Source organism: Octopus sinensis, linkage group LG16, assembly GCF_006345805.1.
Source record: "Octopus sinensis linkage group LG16, ASM634580v1, whole genome shotgun sequence".
Taxonomy (NCBI): Eukaryota; Metazoa; Mollusca; class Cephalopoda; order Octopoda; family Octopodidae; genus Octopus; species Octopus sinensis.
The window spans coordinates 12521549-12536548 of NC_043012.1; the positions used below are offsets into that span (position 1 = coordinate 12521549).

General features: G+C 40.1%; 1 protein-coding gene across 1 annotated transcript in view; it reads left to right on the forward strand.

Annotated features, from left to right (window-relative positions):
* LOC115220594 (epithelial cell-transforming sequence 2 oncogene-like) overlaps positions 1-15000 on the forward strand; it is a 140850-nt gene that overhangs the window by 48253 nt on the left and 77597 nt on the right. The window contains exon 16 of the mRNA XM_036509887.1: positions 12344-12418. Coding sequence (XP_036365780.1) covers positions 12344-12418 — 75 coding nt within the window. The remainder of the gene's footprint in view (positions 1-12343; positions 12419-15000) is intronic.

Consider the following 15000-nt stretch of genomic DNA (forward strand, 5'->3'; position numbering starts at 1 on the left):
CCCCTCGTTATCGAGTGTTGTTATCTTGCAATGCCTGTGCAAGAAGATATTTTTTTAAGTGAAGAAAGGCTGTGCACTGAGTCAATCCCACACACTAAGCAACAGCAGCCATAATCCGAAAAGAAGAACAAGTCAACATCATCGGTAACCACTGAGCCGCAGGTTTTATGTTGGAGTTATACCAGTTACCTGAGTTGCCTTCTCCTAGTAGGATGCCCTGACAAAGGCTAGGAGTCCTTCACTCCCAATGGTTTAACTGCGCGATCGGGTATTCAATCCGATTATTTCTATGTCCCCGCGCATGATACAGCTTTAAGACATTTATTGGATGGCCGTTTACTCTCAAGAGTTCCTCCGCCCTTTGACGGGTTTTGTTTTTCATCCCGCATGACCAATAAACACCCTCCTCACCAAGCGAGCTTGGTGGGGTTGCCGGTTTAGTCACCGACGACCCGACCACGCAACAGGTAGTACTGGGTTACATGTTACCAGTAGCACTCGAAAGTGACCTGACATACGTATACACACACACACACACACACACACACACATATATATATATATATATATATATATAATATATATATATATATATATACACACATATATATGTATATATATAATAAATATATATACACACACATGCACACTCTGACTAAATTTGGGTTAGTGGATTCAAATGGTACTTTGGACTTGTTCTTCAGATGTTCAAAACGTTCGATCTTATCTACATTCACTAATGAAAACGTTTTTTTTTTTTGCATGATGAACAGTTATATTCATAAAAATGCACGTCTGAAACATCTGTAGTAAATCATAATATATCTGATGTCATTTGTTTGTAGAAGCAAAGGCACACATATTTACACATATACATAAATACAAGAATAGAAAGATCGATAGAGGGATGTATATATATATATATATATATATATATCTCTATATATAAACGGCAGTTTGTCTGTGCGTGTTTCTGTGTGTCTGTTTGCTTGTACCCTCACCCTGACCACGGCTTTCAACCGATTCTGATGAAACTTGACACACACATAGCCCAATGTCATAATTCAAAACTAACGCAGCGAAAATTTTGAAAAGTTCCCCCAGTTCTGAAAAAAATCGATAAAATCGACATGGGGTCGAGAATCAGAAACACAAACCGCAAACTGTCTAGGGGACGCAACTCAACCTTTTTTAACTCAAAAAAAATTTACCATCATTTTTTTGCTATTTTTTGGCTATAACTCTCTAAAAATGCTTTATAGTTATTTCCCTTAAAAACCTGAGCAACGCCGGGCGATACTGCTAGTATATATATATATGTATGTATATATACATATATTTAAGAGAGAGATGGGTACGTTGTCTGTCTGACTTTGTAATTGTGTTTAGTCTTCAGCGCCACTTGACAGCAGAAACCGGTTTATTTAAGTCCCCGTGACTTAGCGGATTATTATAAATGATTCATAGAATAAGTACGAGGCCTTAAAATTAAGTACTGTGGTCGGTTCGTTCAACTAAAATCCATCTAGGTGGCACCACATCTTTGCTTCAGTGCAATGATTGAAACAAATAAAAGATATTGCAATTATCGAACCCCGCTAGTACGGAAGGAAGTTTAAGCACGATGTAATTGAAATTCACATATGATAGACACTCTAACGGATATTGCCATACTTCAATCTAGTCACGTAATGTTTTAGTAAAGTACGTTACACACACAGTGCCTTTTACTACGATTTTTCCCATAAATAAGAATGATGAGAATTTTTGTCTGAATGTGAAAGAAATTTATAACCTAGAGTGATACTGAGATTTAGCTTATCAACCTCCGTGGGAATAGAGCTCCAGTCTAATCTCATAAGAATTTTCATGATTGAAGCTGGAGGAATTATGGTAAACAAACTATAACCTATTTAATCCACACTTGTTCTATGTTAACCTCATATATATATATATATATATATTATATATATATATATATATATATATATATATATATATATGTATGTATAAAGATGTCGTGACTTGCTGCTCACAGTCCTGAGTTTAGTGTTCATTTATCTCTGTTAAATTATAGCTCTTAATTCTAGTAAATGTAGGTGCTATTTTGTATCCTTATTAATTAAATTTACCTTTTTGGTTTTAATTGTTATAGTCACCTATATTATAATGTATTTACTATATCTTAATATATTCATATGTTATTATAATATCATATTGTATGTTAGGTATATTGGTTTGGCAATGTCAAATTGAAAAAAACCAGCATTTTCGATACCTCCTTTTTATATTATTTATATATTATATTATTTTATATCTATATATACATATAAGTATACATACACACACGCACACACACACACATATGAATATACATGTGTGTTTGTATATATATATATTATATATATATATAATATATATATATATACAAACACACATGTATATTCATATGTGTGTGTGTGCGTGTGTGTATGTATACTTATATGTATATATAGATATAAAATAATATAAATAATATATACGCATATATACATACGAGTATTTACATACATCTATACGTATATATATATATATAATATATATATATATATATATGTATATATATATATATATATATATATATATATATATATATATATATATATATGCATATGTAGGCAAAGGATGTCACGAAACGTGTACAACAATAAACTATGAAGTACGAGTACATGGAATATGAACAATTTGTTCGAACAACGAAAGACACAAATGGAAACCAGACGAACAACATAAGGAACGAACTTTCCTCAGTTGTTGGCTGTCATTCTACTCTCGTATTTCGAGCATTTAACAACAATATACTCTTTCGATAAAACAGTTGCTCTCGCAAAGCAAATTAAATAAGATTTGAGATTTTGCGGACGGGGAAAATTGGTAACATAAACAGAATAGTGAAGACTATCAGGGAGGATTGCTAAGTCTAAACGAGGTTGTGGGGTGAACGTGTAAATAAAGATTGGACTGGAGACAGACAAGAAGATGTTTTACTTCTTCCAGCTACTACCGAGAGAACGAAACACTAGTTAGGAGAAGAAAGAAAGATGGCCGATGTTCATGGCGGAACCACGTGAGCAACGGGGGAGGAGTGAGGTAGAGGGAGTGACGGAGTAATAAGATAGAATAGTGGGAAAAGAGGAGGTAAAAGAATAAGAGAGAGAAAGAGAGAAAAACGAATGAGAAAGAAGATCGTATACAGTGCACATCAGAATTATTAGGATAAAATTTACATGGAAGAGTATGCGAGGCGTTCAATCATGATAATATAAATAATATATACATATATATATATATATATATATATATATATATTATATATATATATATATGTGTGTGTGTGTGTGTGTGTGTGTGTATATATATGCATATATACATCCGTATATGTACATATTATATCTATACGTATGCATATATATATATATACATATGGGCATAGGATGTCACGGAACTTGAACAACAAAAAATACGAATCAGTTGTACATGGAATATGAAGTATTTTTTCGAACAAATAGTATGTATATATATATATATATGTGTGTGCGTGTGTGTGTGTGTGTGTGTGTGTGTGTGTCTGTGTCTGTGTCTGTGTAAGTATGTATGTATATATGTATGTTTGTATGAATATATATGTATGTGAGTGAGAGAGAGAGAGAGTGCAATTCATTAAATACATATATCTTTGTATGTTTGATTGTTAATATGTATATATATACACGTATATATATGTTGGGTTGGCAACTAAATTCCCACCATTATTTTGAATTTTAATTTTTTAAAAGGTTTAATAAAAATAACTAATTAATCAATAATGTATTCACCCTTGTTGTTTACAACTTCTTCCTAACGTTCAACAAGATTTTTAATACCTCGTTGGTAGAAATCATCCGATTTCCACTCGAAAAATTGATCCAACGAAGCTCTCAATTTTGCATCAGTATGGAATGAAATACCGCGCATAGCATTTGAAAGAGATCGAAAGAGGTGGAAATCCGTTGGTGCAAAATCAGGAGAGTACGGCAGGTGCGTCAGCACTTCCCAGCCATGCGTTTCAATGGCTTCCTTGGTATTATTGGCGATATGAGGGCGGGTGTTGTCATGCAGCAGAAGAACTCTATACTTCCGATTAGGTCTTTTCTCTTGAATAGCCGCGTTGAGTAGATCCATCTGTTGAACATAGTTCTCTGTTGACTGTTTTGTTCCGTTCAAGCATTTGTAATGGATAATCTCTTCCCTGTCCCAACATACGCGTAACATCGTTTTACGCGGATGAAGATCTTGATTCGTGCGCGGTGTTGCTTGTTTACCAGGGCTAAGCCATTCCTTACGCTGGTTCATATTGATGTACAGGTACCATGTTTAGTCGCCAGTAACGATTCGTTAAAGAAATGGTTGCTTGTGTCCATGAGCTGAACGATAACAAGCAAGCAAACCAGAGGTGATTGTGGCTCATTGATTTTTGTTGTTGTCACTTAAAGCATGCGGAACCCGTGCTCCATACTTCTGAACCTTTTCCATCGAGTGAAGATGCTTCTCTATAGCAGTGTGGGAGCATTCCATTTTCTCTGCCAGTTCTCTTGTCGTTTGACGAGAATTTTTGCGCAAAAGATGGTTTAATCGCTCTTCATCGAACTCAACTGAACGGCCAGAACAAGGTGCGTCTTTGAGGTGAAAATGTCCATTTTTGAACTTGGCATACCAATCACGAGCGGTTCTTTCATTTATGGTACCCTCTCTATACTCAGTACAAATGTCGCGAACAGCTTTTGCGGCCTCCGAACCTTGATTAAAAGCAAAAAGGAGGTATCGAAAATGCTGGTTTTTTTCAATTTGACATTGCCAAACCAATATACCTAACATACAATATGATATTATAATAACATATGAATATCTCTCTCTATATAAACGGCAGTTTGTCTGTGCGTGTTTCTGTGTGTCTGTTTTCTCGTACCCTCACCCTGACCACGGCTTTCAAACGATTCTGATGAAACTTGACACACACATAGCCCAATGTCATAATTCAAAACTAACGCAGCAAAAATTTTGAAAAGTTCCCCCAGTTCTGAAAAAAATCGATAAATTCGACATGGGGTCGAGAATCAGAAACACAAACCGCAAACTGTCTAGGGGACGCAACTCCACCTTCTTTAACTAAAAAAAAATTTACCATCATTTTTTTCCATTTTTTTTGTTATTTTTTGGCTATAACTCTCTAAAAATGCTTTATAGTTATTTCCCTTACAAACATGAGCAACGCCGGGCGATACTGCTAGTATATATATAAAAGTGAAGTTGTGTGTCTGTCTCCTACGATTCAGATTCCTAACTACTCCCACATTTTGCGGTGCAGTGTAACCAAAACCAGGTATCTTATAGTCGTGATTCATATCGAGCCCTTCCGGGTATTAGCGCGCGTCTACGATGAGTCTACGATTAAAAAGAAAAATTACCATCATGTTTTTCCATTTTAATGCATTTTTTTCGCTATTATATAAGGGAAGTAACTCTCTAAAAATGTCTACGATGAGTCAACGATTTAAAAAAAACGATAATTTTTTTTTTTTTTCCAATTTTAATGCATTTTTTAGCTATTTTTTGGCTATAACACTCTGAAAATGCTTACATTCTTCTTCTTCTTGTTTCAGTCATTTGACTGCGGCCATGCTGGAGCACCGCCTTTAGTCGAGCAAATCGACCCCAGGACTTATTCTTTGTAAGCCCAGTACTTATTCTATCGGTCTTTATTGCCGAACCGCTAAGTAACGGGGACGTAACCACTCCAGCATCGGTTGTCAAGCAATGCCAGGGGGACAAACACAGACACACAAACACACACATATACATATATACACATACATATATACGACAGGCTTCTTTCAATTTCCGTCTACCAAATCCACTCACAAGTCATTGGTCGGCCCGGGGCTATAGTAGAAGACACTTGCCCAAGATGTCACGCAGTGGGACTGAACCCGGAACCATGTGGTTGGTTAGCAAGCTACTTACCACACAGCCACTCCTGCGCCATTATATATATATATTCTCTCCCAATTTCGCAGTGTGTGTATGTGCATAAATAAATGTATTTACGGTAATGTATCCCATTGCTTAGGTTATAATATTTCAATATATGTTTTGATGAACGTCAGATCTGATAACAAGATTGCTTTACACCATTCAAGGCCTCAGAGATCAAAGAGGGGTGCCGACAGAGATCAAAGAGGGGTGCCGACAGAGATCAAAGAGGGGTACCGACAGAGATCAAAGACGGGTGCCGACAGAGATCAAAGAAGGTGTCGACAGAGATCGAAGGGGGTGCCGACAGAGATCAAATAGGGTGCCGACAGAGATCAAAGGGGTGCCGACAGAGATCAAAGAGGGGTGCCGACAGAGATCAAAGGAGGTCCCGACAGAAATCAAAGAGCGGTGCCGACAGAGATCAAAGGGGGTGCCGACAGAGATCAAAGAGGGGTGCCGACAGAGGTAAAAAAGGGTGCCGACAGAGACCAAAGAGGGGTGCTGACAGGGATCAAAGGGGGTGCCGACAGAGATCAAAGAGGGGTGTCGACAGAGACCAAAGAGGGTGCCGACAGAGACCAAAGGGGGTGCCGACGGAGATCAAAGAGGGGTGCCGACAGCAATCAAAGAGGGGGCCGACATAGATCAAAGAGGGGTGCCGACAGAGATCAAAGGGGGTGCCGACAGAGATCAAAGAGGGGTGCCGACAGAGATCAAAGAGGGGTGCCGACAGAGATCAAAAAGGGTGCCGACAGAGATCAAAGGGGAGCCGACAGAGATCAAAGATGGGTGCCGACAGAGATCAAAGAGGGATGCCGACAGAGATCAAAGAGGGTACCGACAGAGATCAAAGAGGGGTGCCGACAGAGATCAAAAAGGGTGCCGACAGAGATCAATGGGGGTGCCGACAGAGATCAAAGAGGGGTGCTGACAAAGATCAAAGAAGGCGCCGACAGAGATAAAAGAGGGGTGTCGACAGAGATCAAAGAGGGATGCCGACAGAGATCAAAGAGGGGTGCCGACAGAGATCAAAGCAGGCGCGAGAAAACCAAAGAGAGTGCCGACATAGATCAAAGAGGGGTGCCGACAGAGATCAAAAAGGGTGCCGACAGAGATCAAAGGGGTGCCGACAGAGATCAAAGAGGGATGGCCGACAGAGATCAAAGAGGGGTGCCGACAGAGAAAAGAAGGGGAGTGTCGACAGAGATAAAAGAGGGTGCCGACAGAGATCAAAGAGGGTACCGACAGAGATCAATGGGGGTGCCGACAGAAATCAAAGAGAGGTGCCGACAGAGATCAAAGAGGGGTGCCGACAGAGATCAAAGGGGGTTCCGACAGAGACCAAAGAGAGTGTCGACAGAGATCAAAGAGGGGTGCCGACAGAGATCAAAAAGGGTGCCGACAGAGATCAAAGGGGGTGCCGATAGAGATCAAAGAGGGGTGCTGACAAAGATCAAAGAATGCGCCGACAGAGATCAAAGAGGGGTGTCGACAGAGATCAAAGAGGGTACCGACAGAGATCAAAGAGGGGTGCCGACAGAGATCAAAGAGGGTACCGACAGAGATCAAAGAGGAGTGTCGACAGAGATAAAAGAGGGTGCCGACAGAGATCAAAGAGGGTACCGACAGAGATCAATGGGGGTGCCGACAGAAATCAAAGAGAGGTGCCGACAGAGATCAAAGAGGGGTGCCGACAGAGATCAAAGGGGGTTCCGACAGAGACCAAAGAGAGTGTCGACAGAGATCAAAGAGGGGTGCCGACAGAGATCAAAAAGGGTGCCGACAGAGATCAAAGGGGGTGCCGATAGAGATCAAAGAGGGGTGCTGACAAAGATCAAAGAATGCGCCGACAGAGACCAAAGAGGGGTGTCGACAGAGATCAAAGAGGGTACCGACAGAGATCAAAGAGGGGTGCCGACAGAGATCAAAGGGGAGGCCGAGGGAGACCAAAGAGAGTGCCGACAGAGATCAAAGAGGGTGCTGACAGAGATCAAAGAGGGGTGCCGACAGAGATCAAAGGGGGTGCCGACAGAGACCAAAGAGAATGCCGACAGAGATCAAAGAGGGGTGCCGACAGAGATCAAAAAGGGTGCCGACAGAGATCAAAGGGGGAGCCGACAGAGATCAAAGATGGGTGCCGACAGAGATCAAAAAGGGTGCCGACAGAGATCAAAGGGGGTGCCGACAGAGATCAAAGAGGGATGCCGACAGAGATCAAAGAGGGTACCGACAGAGATCAAAGAGGAGTGTCGACAGAGATAAAAGAGGGTGCCGACAGAGATCAAAGAGGGTACCGACAGAGATCAATGGGGGTGCCGACAGAAATCAAAGAGAGGTGCCGACAGAGATCAAAGAGGGGTGCCGACAGAGATCAAAGGGGGTTCGACAGAGACCAAGAGAGTGTCGACAGAGATCAAGAGGGGTGCCGACAGAGATCAAAAAGGGTGCCGACAGAGATCAAAGGGGGTGCCGACAGAGATCAAAGAGGGGTGCTGACAAAGATCAAAGAATGCGCCGACAGAGATCAAAGAGGGGTGTCGACAGAGATCAAAGAGGGTACCGACAGAGATCAAAGAGGGGTGCCGACAGAGATCAAAGAGGGTACCGACAGAGATCAAAGAGGAGTGTCGACAGAGATAAAAGAGGGTGCCGACAGAGATCAAAGAGGGTACCGACAGAGATCAATGGGGGTGCCGACAGAAATCAAAGAGAGGTGCCGACAGAGATCAAAGAGGGGTGCCGACAGAGATCAAAGGGGGTTCCGACAGAGACCAAAGAGAGTGTCGACAGAGATCAAAGAGGGGTGCCGACAGAGATCAAAAAGGGTGCCGACAGAGATCAAAGGGGGTGCCGATAGAGATCAAAGAGGGGTGCTGACAAAGATCAAAGAATGCGCCGACAGAGATCAAAGAGGGGTGTCGACAGAGATCAAAGAGGGTACCGACAGAGATCAAAGAGGGGTGCCGACAGAGATCAAAGGGGAGGCCGAGGGAGACCAAAGAGAGTGCCGACAGAGATCAAAGAGGGTGCTGACAGAGATCAAAGAGGGGTGCCGACAGAGATCAAAGGGGGTGCCGACAGAGACCAAAGAGAATGCCGACAGAGATCAAAGAGGGGTGCCGACAGAGATCAAAAAGGGTGCCGACAGAGATCAAAGGGGGAGCCGACAGAGATCAAAGATGGGTGCCGACAGAGATCAAAGAGGGTGCCGACAGAGATCAAAGAGGGTACCGACAGAGATCAAAGAGGGGTATCGACAGAGATAAAAGAGGGTGCCGACAGAGATCAAAGAGGGTACCGACAGAGATCAATGGGGGTGCCGACAGAAATCAAAGAGAGGTGCCGACAGAGATCAAAGAGGGGTGCCGACAGAGATCAAAGGGGGTTCCGACAGAGACCAAAGAGAGTGTCGACAGAGATCAAAGAGGGGTGCCGACAGAGATCAAAAAGGGTGCCGACAGAAATCAAAGAGAGGTGCCGACAGAGATCAAAAGGGGTGCCGACAGAGATCAAAGGGGAGGCCGAGAGAGACCAAAGAGAGTGTCGACAGAGATCAAATAGGGGTGCCGACAGAGATCAAAAAGGCTGCCGACAGAGATCAAAGGGGGTGCCGACAGAGATCAAAGATGGGTGCTGACAAAGATCAAAGGGCGTGCCGACAGAGATCAAAGAGGGGTGCCGACAGAGATCAAAGAGGGGTGCCGACAGAGATCAAAAAGGGTCCCGACAGAGATCAAAGGGGGTGCTGACAGAGGTCAAAGAGGGGTGCTGACAAAGATCAAAGAAGGCGCCGACAGAGATCAAAGAGGGGTGTCGACAGAGATCAAAGAGGGTGCCGACAGAGATCAAAGAGGGGTGCCGACAGAGATCAAAGGGGTGCCGACAGAAACCAAAGAGAGTGCCGACAGAGATCAAAGAGGGTACCGACAGAGATCAAAGAGGGGTATCGACAGAGATAAAAGAGGGTGCCGACAGGGATCAAAGAGGGTACCGAAAGAGATCTTCCCTTACAAACCCGAGCAACGCCGGGCGATACTGCTAGTATTAAGATATAGTAAATACATTATAATATAGGTGACTATAACAATTAAAACCAAAAAGGTAAATTTAATTAATAAGGATACAAAATAGCACCTACATTTACTAGAATTAAGAGCTATAATTTAACAGAGATAAATGAACACTAAACTCAGGACTGTGAGCAGCAAGTCACGACATCTTTATACATACATACATATATACATACATGTAATCACACACACACACACACACACACACACACACACACACACACACACACACACACATATATATATATATATATATATATATTGTCATAACATTGATTTTCGTTGCACTTCAGTTAATGGAAGCTTATTAGTTGTTTTATATACTTATTGAAAATATTTTGCATACATTTACGTTTCAAAAGGAGCACTTTTGGCTACCATTATATCCCTTAATCTTTTCTCAACTGATCTGCATGACGTACTTATCACCTCTTCATTGAAAGATTATCGCGATATCATAAGTAGTTCTTTCGGGCCCGGTGCACTTGAGTATGAAATGCATGAAACATCGCTCTCCTGTCTGTGCCATCTTACAAATTTCAAAACATTGATATCAGGGCTTAGTGTAGATCATGTTGACTTGTCAAAAACTGTGTCAGAGATGCAAGAAGCACTTCAGACCTCATGGAGCAATTTGTACGAAGACCTGGTGATGGAGTCTGGCACATCAGTTGAGAAAATATTAAGAGCTTATGCCGAAACGCAGAAAGCAAAGTGTTCCTGCTTAAAAGTTTATCTGTATGTCAATATAAAAATGATCCTACAAAGTTTCATTAACTAAAACTAAAACATTTTATCTTAAGATAAAATGAATAACAGGTAAATATATATGCCGCACCCGCGTGTATTTCTTCATTTTTAACGCAAACGCGTTCGACCGTCACCTCAAATTTTCGCAAGTTACGGCTCTGTCTGACTGTCTATAATCTATTGTCTCAGAATATTCATTAAGCACAATGAATTTCTTTTATAGTGAAGCCTGATACATTTACAACTAACGAAAATTAGAAGTGACTTTCAATCATTTCCTTCTATATATAATAAATAATCTGTTGAAAATATTCATTGAACCCCCAATTATTGTTTAAATTGTGGAGGCGCAATGGCCCAGTGGTTAGGGCAGCGGACTCGCGGTCATAGGATCGCGGTTTCGACTCCCAGACCGGGCGTTGTGAGTGTTTATTGAGCGAAAACACCTAAAAGCTCCACGAGGCTCCGGCAGGGGATGGTGGTGATCCCTGCTGTACTCTTTCACCACAACTTTCTCTCACTCTTACTTCCTGTTTCTGTTGTACCTGTATTTCAAAGGGCCGGCCTTGTCACTCTCTGTGTCACGCTGAATATCCCCGAGAACTACGTTAAGGGTACACGTGTCTGTGGAGTGCTCAGCCACTCACACGTTAATTTCACGAGCAGGCTGTTCCGTTGATTCGGATCAACCGGATTCTCATCGTCGTAACCGACGGAGTGCTTCCATCCATTGTTTAAATGTTTCGTTTTATATATAATTATACACGAAACGAACACTGATAAATTATTAGTCATTTTCTTCAGATTTTTGTCGCTGTTGTTGTTATGAATATTTTCCGATTGATTTGCATTTTATTTCATCTTCCGACCGGGTCTCAACTAAAGACGTAAGGCACGAATATATTACATGGAGAGAATCTTTGAGAGAATGTGGGCGGTTGATGTCAACAAAATATTCTGAGTCTCATGGAATATTGGTTTCCTAAGAATCTGGTCGAAAAATGTGTCAGTACCTTCCTTGATCATTCCGTGGGCACCTACAACAACACGAATGGTTCTGGCTTTTAATTGGCATGTCTTAGACATCTCAATCTTGTGGTACTTATATTTCGACAGTTTTTCAAATTCTTTGCTGATATGTTTCTATCAGAAAGCATTGTCGTATGAATTCCACAACATAGCCGGTCTTGAGCCAAAATTTGAAACTATTATTATGATTATTATTATTATTATTATTATTATTATAATAATTATTATCATTATCATCATCATCATTATTATTATCATCATCGTTATTATTATTATTATTATTATTATTATTATTATTATTACTATTATTATTATTATTGTTATTATTATTATTGTTATCATTATATTATTATTATTATTATTATTATTATTATTATTATTATTATTGTTATTATTATTGTTGTTATCATTATTATTATTATTATTATTATTATTATTAGCAGGGTGATACTTTACAACGTCTCACTTTGATTCTAATGGAGAAATGTGGCTTAAAACTAGATACTTTTAAACAAATGGTAAGTAATATAATTTTTTCAGCTTAAACATCGTTCAAACACCTATTCCTAGAGTTTTTCAAATAACACAATTTCATGGTATGTTCTTGGTTTTGTATAACTCTATAAACTCTAATATATTATGTCAGAAATTATTATGATCAACGATATTGTCCTTCACACGTAAATGCAAACAGTTAAAACTCGAGAGAAATATAGCAACACATTTTTGTTGGAACTTCCCAAAGGAAGCGTCTGTTTAATCGTGGAAGTATTTACGTATACTTAGAAAAGATGACCGTCGAAATATATATAACTGCACACAAGAAATTGAATATAGTTATAAGGTTAAAAAACACTCCTATATACATTCATGCACACACACATATATAACTATATATATATATATACATATATGAAAAAAACAAGTCAAGATAGAAAATGCTAAAATAATTTTATAAAGAACATTTCAGTACCGGTTTCGGTCATTTTGAGACCTTTTCAACTGTAGCGATTAAATAATTAAATGTAGAAAAATTAAAAGAAAAGTTATTTTAAAGGAATATTTGTATAGTGTTCAAATATAAGTGGCATTCTGCCTTTCTCTGTCTCCCTTGTTTGCACTTGTGTGTTCGAGGTCGCATATATATATATACATAGTTTGAATTTACAGAAAAGCGAAAGACTAAGACAGGTGTGTAAGCGACAAACAGATGTATTAGTTTAACGCTCGGGAAAGTGAGAAAGTCTTGTACGTTTCGAGCCTACGCTTTTCAACGGAAATGAACATGAGGAAATAAACAGAGAAAGAAGAAAAAAAGGCTTTTGGGGCTAGCGGTCAATCATGGCGGCAGCTGGACAGATGCGTTTAGACAGGAAAGCTAGGGAGAAGGGAAGATAATAAAGTAATGCTGATCCGAAAACTAAGGAGTAGGTGCGTGTATATAGGTGAGTGTGTGTGCGCATGGGTGTGTTGTGATGGTGAGGTTGGGATGTGTAGGGGTGGGTGTAGATGGAGAGGGTAACTATGAAGGGAGAATGAAGGGAGGAAGTAGGTATCAGATCAAGAGAGGAGAGGAGAGTGGTAGGAGTGAGAGAAGAAGTAAGTGTGGGATGAAGACAGAAGAGAGTAGGGGAGTTGAACCCATGTGGCTCAAACGGGCGAAGATAGAAGATTAATACCTTTTTGCGGCGAAGGTGGGAGGAGTCCGGATGGCCCCTGTGCAAACACAATCCAAACACTGAGTGGTGTTGTAATGAATTACCGGTAGAACGGAAAGGTGCGAGACCGGGGTGTCGTTGTTGAGTCTAATGTCTCGGAGGTGCTCAGTGAACCTGTCAGTCAAGCGGAATCCTGTTTGACCAATGTACAGAGAAGGACAGAAAGAACAGGAAATGCATTAAATAACGTTGCTAGAAGTGCATGTAAAGGAGCCGGTGAAGAAGAAGAAGAAGAAGAAGAAGAAGAAGAAGAAGAAGAAGAAGAAGAAGAAGTTTGCTTAAAAGTGTATTATATATATACGTTACCTAAAACTTCATATTTCCTGATATTTCCATTCACCTGCGAAGCAGAGCATAAAATACCTGCGAGCCAACCTTGCATACTTCCAACTTGTTTCTGCTGTGCCTTATGATGTGATTAAGTATAAAATGTGTCTGAAATACCGCCTCTTTCATTTCATTTCTGCCGATTACTTAGATTTAGAAATTAATTTTATGAAATGAATACAATCATAAAGTGAAATACGAACAAGCTAGACTTTAAAGCTAACTAAATTAGCGGAAATAGTAATTAAAGAAACAAATTTTATGAATTTTTGTAAAATTTGTAAAGTTTTGTCAGAAAATTTTATCTTATTAAACGTTTTGAAAAATGTTTAAACAAGCGACAACGATGAAGACGACGGTGACGTCGACTCAGATAACGAAAGCAACGACGCCATCTGTGATGACGGGCGACGTTATGACAATGGCAACGCCGGCGGCGACGACAACGATAATGATGATGATGAAGAAGAGGAGGATGAGGATGAGGATGGGGATGGACGACGACGCTGATAATGAGGACGATGAAGATGACGATCATGATGATAATTAGAAGGAAGAGGAAGATAACGACAGTGACTACAACGACGACGATGATGACGATGATGATGATTATGATGATGACGATGATGATGATGATGGTGACGATGATGATGATGCCGATGATGATGATGATGATGATGATAGTTATTATAATCAAAATGGAAACTGCATGGTTTTTCTTTTACTTCGTTGTCATATTTCTTTCACCAGTCGTCAATTCAGGTTCCTGTCCAATAGTTGCGAAGTATCATCACATTGTGGATTTGACGATGGCCGTCAACGATTCTTAGGTTATCATTATAAGTTTACCGAAGCCATACTGATGACAGTAAATGGATTAAAAAGAAATAAAAGACAAAGAAACAAAACAGAGAAAAAGAAAGAGAGCGAGGGAGAGAAAGACAGAATGAAAAGTAGAGAGGGAGAAAGAGAAAGATAAAGAAAATTAAAGAGAGAGCGAGAAAGAAATTGATAAAAAAAATTGTGGTAGAAGATGTTATATCCAGTCAATACAT